Genomic DNA, 7,081 nt, shown 5'->3' with positions numbered 1-7,081 from the left:
GGAGGAACGTTTTTATATAACAAACGTCAAGCTTACGACGTAAAACAAGCATGTTTACTCTTTTTAGTTTTGTTTAGTTTAGGTAGTGTGATGCAATTGTCTAAACAAATTTAGATCGGGCCATTTCTTAAATTTCAAATATTCACTTTTAAATTTGTTTAGACAATTTCATATGGTCTTTTAGTTTGTTAATATTAATAGTTTGTGTGTTTGTCTTTGACCTCGTTTTGAGTAGCTGGAGGAATTTGAAGTGATTTTCCAAGTTTGATCGTTTTGACTTGCGAGTGCATGGTAATGATTTTGTTAGTTTTTGGATTCTAGAGATAGGTTTAGAGCTAACAATATTTATGGGTGTCGAATCTTAATGCTTTTGTGTTAGTTGTGTCAGTTGAGAGATCGTCGGTACAAATGATATGGATGTCTGTTGTGTTGTTGAGGTTGACTAAGAGATTGTTGTCGAGATGATATAGTAGTTCTCTCTACTTTGGGTTAAAAATGACTTAGGGTGTGAGTGATGCTTGATGATATTGATGAGTATTGTAGGTTGAGTATAACTGCTCCATAAGTTTAGATTTGTGAGAATTAGATTATATGCATGCTTGATAAGTTTCTTCTCTCTGAAGAATGAATTCTTTTTATTTTTGATATTTACTTTTCTACTTTTATGTTTTATCAATTCAATCCAAACACATAACTGCGGAAATTGTTGAATGGCAGTTCGATATCACTAATCTCTGTGGACACGATAATTTTCTGGATAAATATTTCCAAAAATTTTATTGCTTTCCGCTTTACCGCTTTAGCAACGACCAATTGGCTGCAGATGGATTTTTAGACTTAAATTCCCAGCCAATGGTGCCATTGAGAAATGCAAAGCTCGCCTTGTTGCCAAAGGGTTCAACCAAATTGATGGTTTAGATTATCATGATACTTTTAGTCTGGTTATCAAAATGACCACCATAAGAAGAGGTTCGATATTAACAGAGCCTTTTTACATAGAGATTTGGAAGAAGAGGTTTATATGAAACTCCCTACGCGTCTAACCGTATCTAATAAAAATATTGTTTGTAAGCTTAACAGATCCATTTACTGCCACTAGCAAGCCAGCAGACAATGGAATCAAAAACTGATTATTACTCTCATCTCATTAGGCTATTGCCAATCTAAATCCAACTATTCTTTATTCACCAAGAAAACTGATAGTTTATTTACAGCTATTCTTGTTTATGTTGATAATTTATTTCTTACAGGAAATTCCCTTAATGAGATTAATCATATCAAGAAAGTTATTGACACTGCATTCAATATTAAGGATTTAGGTAACCTCAAATATTTCCTCGGATTCGAGGTTATCAAAAATTCTCATGACATTTCTCTGTGTCAACGAAAATACAGTATCGATCTTTTACAATAAACGGGCCTTCATGCAGCTAAGCCTTTATCTACACCAATGGATCCCTCTCATAACTTAAACCTTGCTGCTCCACCGCTTCTATCAGACCCAACTCCTTACCGAAGTCTGATTGGTAAGCTTATTTACTTAACTCATCTGCGTCCTGATATTACTTATTCTGTTTGCAGGCTCAGTCAGTACCTCGCTGCACCAACAGATATACATATGCAGGTAGCCAGTGGCAGAGTCAGAAATTTTAGGCAGCCTGCGCAAAAACTTTACACCATTTATTATTCATCTGTTTTAATTTTCACACCTTATTTTTACTAATTTTGCCCTTAATTTTACCCCTAATTTTATCTAAAAATCGACTATTACATTGGGGGAATACAAAGAAAATAGGGGTTGAGCCCGGGCAGATAGGGGTTGAGCCCGGGCGCCTGCCCGGGCTGGGCCTTGGCTCCGCCCCTGGGTAGCCTTACGGATTCTACGATATATCAAGCATGCTTCAGCCCTCGGCCTCTACTTGAAGCATAACACAGATCTTACACTTACTAGTTTTTCAGATTCCGACTCGGGTGTATGTCTCATCACTAGAAGATCTACTACAGGATTCTACTTTTTCATGGACACCTCTCTAAATGGAAATGCAAAAAGCAACACACTATGTCTCGTTCATCCTCCAAAGCAAAATATAGGGCCCTTGCCAACACTACTGGTGAGGCTATTTGGCTGAAGTGTCTCCTTCACAATTTCAACATTCCTCTCACAAAACCCATCACCATTTATTGCGACAACTAGAGTGTTACGCAAATTGTTGTCAATCCCGTCATCCATGAACGCACGAAACACATTGAGCTAACCTGCCATATGGTTCGCAATAAAATTCAAGACAACCCCATTTAGGATTGTAAGGCTTATATATTGCAGGTTTTTACTCCATTTGTAATTAAGCCTTTAGTCAATTAATGACTATCACTTCAAACAATTAAATGGCTTTAATGAGTCAATTGTCAATAGATGTTGTGATAATAAAATGGCTTTAATGACTCAATTGTCAATCGATGTTATGACAGAAAACGATTTATTTTATTTTTCTTTCAATTAATGTAACCAGCAGTCCCAAATAATGGTCAAATACCATTGTCATTTAAGTCTTCTAGCTAGCATGTAAAACGTAGTCACCAAGAAATTCACAAGAAAACATAGAGAACCTACATGGCTCTTTCCAAGTTGTGAAACAACACATGAAACACTCTTATTGTAGTCCTTATAAATACCACACCATTCTCTTATACATTTAAACATTTCAAAGTATTCGAGATGGCAATTGGAATTGGTGAAATATGGTCACAAGTAGGTTCAATCATGGCTAGCATAATGTTTGTGTATGCCATGTATGAACGATTCTTCCCACAACATCTTCGTGGTTATTTTCTCAAATACACAAGCAAATTCTCAACCCTTTTCTATCCATATATACAAATCAAATTCCATGAACTATCCGGAGAGAAACTCAAACACAGCGAGACTTACCAAACCATCCAAACATATCTCAGCTCAAGTTCTTCCAAAGGTGCCAGAAAACTTAAAGCCGAAGTTGTACAAGATAGCCAAACCCCTCTTGTTCTAAGCATGGACGACAATGAAGAAATCGTCGACGAATTCAATGGAATCAAAGTTTGGTGGTCTGCAAATCACACCACTTCAAAATCACAAGCATTTTCTTACTATCCAGTTTCGGACGAGAAAAGATTCTTAACATTAACCTTCCATAAAAGAAATCGCGATGTTATAACTACCTCCTACATTCAACATGTGCTGGAAGAAGGAAAAGTGATTACAATGAAGAATAGACAGTTGAAGCTTTACACCAACAATCCAAGCAACAATTGGTGGGGTTCTAGGACCTCGAAGTGGAGTCACGCTATTTTCGAGCACCCTGCGAGATTTGAAACACTTGCTATGGAGCCGGAGAAGAAAGAAGAGATCATAAACGATCTTGTGAAGTTTAAGAGAGGGAAAGAGTATTATGCGAAAGTTGGGAAAGCATGGAAGCGCGGTTATCTACTTTTCGGTCCACCAGGGACTGGAAAATCTACTATGATTTCAGCTATTGCGAATTTCATGAACTATGATGTTTATGATCTTGAGTTAACAACTATTAAGGATAACAATGAGTTGAAGAGACTATTGATTGATACGTCCAGTAAATCAATTATAGTGATTGAAGATATTGATTGCTCTTTGGATCTTACTGGCCAAAGGAAGGAGAAAAAGGAGAAAGATGATGATGAGAATGCGGAAAAAATGGATCCTATTAAAAAGGCTGAGAAAGAAGAGCAAAAGAAAAGTAAGTTAACTTTATCTGGTTTGTTGAATTTTATAGATGGAATTTGGTCGGCGTGTGGATCGGAGAGGATTATAATATTTACGACGAATTTTGTGGATAAACTTGATCCTGCTCTGATTAGGAGGGGAAGGATGGATAAGCACATAGAGATGTCATATTGTGGATATGAAGCTTTCAAGGTGCTTGCAAGGAATTACTTAGATGTTGAATCTCATGATGAGTTGTTTCCGGTTATTGGAAAGTTGTTGGGAGAGACTAATATGACACCTGCTGATGTTGCTGAGAATTTGATGCCAAAGTCTATTACTCAAGATTCTGAGTCTTGTTTGAAGAATTTGATTCAATCTCTTGAGATTGAAAAGAAAAAAATAGAGGAGGAAGCAAAGAAAAAGGTTGAGGATGAGGCAGAGAAAGAAAAACAAGAATTGAATAAAGAGAAAGAGAAGGTTAAGGATAATGAAAAATCAGAAGAAAAAGAAGTGAAGGAGAATGGTTTCACTCATTAATTTAGATTGGATTGGTTTTAAGTGGTCTAAATAATATTTTTAAACTATTTAATAAATGCATACTAGTTATGTACTATATGTTTGAATATATCTGTATTAGTTGCTTTAAAAAAATTCAAAAACATTGTGTTACAAGAACATCTCAGTTGATAGTTGTAACAAAGTTGATATGCAGTTACTTAAATTTGAATTAAGAATTATATATATTTGAATGAAATGAATTTTAATTAATGTTTGTTTACTGTTTTTTTCTAAAGATGGAATGAAAAACAGCCTGGATCCTACAAACAGTCTCTTGTTTTTAGCTAAACAGAATAGGTGATGGGGTTTCAAAGTCAAATCACTTTTTTATTCATCCATATTCCTACCACTTATTTAATGCACTATGATGACTTAAATCAAGTATTGCTTGTTTGTGATGATATGTAACATGCGTTGAAAGAGACCTTTCAAATTAACATTACAACCTTTTCTTTTTGTCAACATTTAGCTTTTGTTTTAACATTTTATAATGATGGAGGAAGGGAGAAAACTTAGCTCAAGTAGCTTTTGGTCATGGAGATACGGCGTCTAAGAAATGTTTACGCACTCAAGCAAGACTCCTAAACGGTAGCAAAAAAATTTCTTTGAAGTTAAAATTCTTTGGGAATAATTAGAGATATACATGTCAATTCTCACTTGTACTTGTAGAGTTAAATGTGCTTGTGAGGCCATGTGTATTGCTAGACACAATCATCAAAAGCTATGTAAGCTATCTTATTTTTACACTTCTTTTGCATAGCAATCAAGACAAAATAAATTGTTTAAAAAATATAATTTGTTAATGAATAAGGATCCTCTCTATTTCTCAAAAAATTGGAGCTGTCCATTACTATAGTTTTAGAGTAAATAAAAAATATATCCACGCGCATTTTTAAAAGTTGTCACATTAATTATATATTTATATATTAAAACTATAGTAATGGACACCTCCATTTTTTTTTTGAGAAATAGCAAATATTTACACTTTGTTCATTATATATATATATATATATATATATATATATATATATATATATATATATATATATATATATATATATATATATATATATATATATATATATATATATATATATATATGCATATATACGCGCAGTGTAAATGTAAAAAACTAGTGTAAAGTTATCATTTCTCAATCATCAATTCTTTATTTCATGTGTTTTTTTTACTCGTTTGAATGGTTTGAATGAGAACACCAACTATACTAGAAAACACAAATGACCTAGACAATCCTCACAACCTCACCAACATGCCATTAGGACAAAGAAGAGCTCCACCTTACTTGTCAGATTATGTATATGATGACCCATTTGGTAATTAAAAATTGATATTATACATTATTGTAAACTAGCGGGATACCCGTGCGTTCGCACGGATACCGAATGGGTATGCTCGTTGGGTTAAGAAATTATTATTTTTAAATAAAAGAATAATTAAGTGTTATTTTGTTAGTATGCAATAAAAATTAGAAAGATCAATTATTTGGCTTTAAATATTACTGTTTTACCAACAATAACTTCATGTCCCGTTAATATTCAATGTTTTGATCAGTAATTCATGTTCTCGTTAATATTTAATATTTTATTCAGTAACTCCATGTTCCCATTAATATTCAATATTTTGATCAGTAACTTCATGTTCCCGCTAATATTAATTATTTTGATCAGTAACTTCGTATTCCCGTTAATATTCAAAATTTGTTCCCGTTAATATTCAATATTATGATCATTAACTTCATGTTTTCGTTAATATTCATTATTTTGATCAATAACTCAGGGTTCCCGTTAATAATCAATATTTTGATCAATAACTTTGTGTTCCCGTTAATATTCCAAATTTGTGTCCGTTAATATTCAAAAAAAATTATCAGTAACTTAATGTTTATGTTAATATTCAAAAATACTATCAGTAACTTCGTGTTCTCATTAATATTCAATATTTTGTCAATAACTCTGTGTTTCCGTTAATATTTATTATTTTGATCAGTAACTTCGTGTTTCCGTTAATATTCAAAATTTGTTCATGTTAATATTCAAAATTTGGATCAGTAACTTAATGTTTTCGATAATATTCAAAATTTTGATCAGTAACTTTGTGCTCCCGTTAATATTCAATATCTTAATCAATAACTCCATGCTCCCGTTAATATTTAATATTTTGAATATTAACGGGATACTCGTGCATTCGCACGAGTAGCAGTGTGGTACGCTCATTTTTTTTAAATGGTTTATTTTACATAGAAAATTAAATAGGTAGTTAAATAAAAATTATATGAAAAAATAAATATGAAGATATGAAGGAAAATTGATACGCTCATTTGTTCAAAAAATATAATAAAAATAAAATAAGATTTTTTTAAAAGATATAATAAACCGGTGCCTATAACTCTTTAAATATATAAAAATATTTGACAATAATATATATATATATATATATATATATATATATATATATATATATATATGTGTGTGTGTGTGTATATATATATATATATATATATATATATATATATATATATATATATATATATATATATATATATATATATATTATTTTTGTTTTGGAATTATTGTCAAAAGTATTTAAACAAATAGTAAATTTGCTCTATTATTATTCAATATTTTTAAGAATAGTTAAAAAAATCACATGTTTGAATTCATACATTTTTAAAATATTTTTATCCAAAAAAAAAATGTAATAACTCGTGGATTCGTAAAAATTTTAATTTGGACACCCGTGCTTTCGTATGGGTAGTGACCCATTACACTCACATGTTTTCTAAATTAT

The 7,081-nt window shown here is 31.9% G+C and overlaps 1 protein-coding gene across 1 annotated transcript; it reads left to right on the top strand.

The window, feature by feature from the left end:
• Nucleotides 1-2,599: 2,599 nt before the first annotated feature.
• Nucleotides 2,600-4,458, top strand: LOC131652800 (AAA-ATPase ASD, mitochondrial-like). The gene has a single exon (XM_058922758.1). The coding sequence runs from the start codon at nucleotides 2,717-2,719 to the stop codon at nucleotides 4,250-4,252; it is 1,536 nt and encodes a 511-aa protein (XP_058778741.1). The 5' UTR covers nucleotides 2,600-2,716; the 3' UTR covers nucleotides 4,253-4,458.
• Nucleotides 4,459-7,081: the final 2,623 nt, after the last annotated feature.

The sequence above is a fragment of the Vicia villosa genome, linkage group LG2 (genome assembly GCF_029867415.1).
Source record: "Vicia villosa cultivar HV-30 ecotype Madison, WI linkage group LG2, Vvil1.0, whole genome shotgun sequence".
NCBI classification, from domain to species: Eukaryota; Viridiplantae; Streptophyta; class Magnoliopsida; order Fabales; family Fabaceae; genus Vicia; species Vicia villosa.
This window is presented reverse-complemented; position numbering and strand designations above follow the sequence as displayed.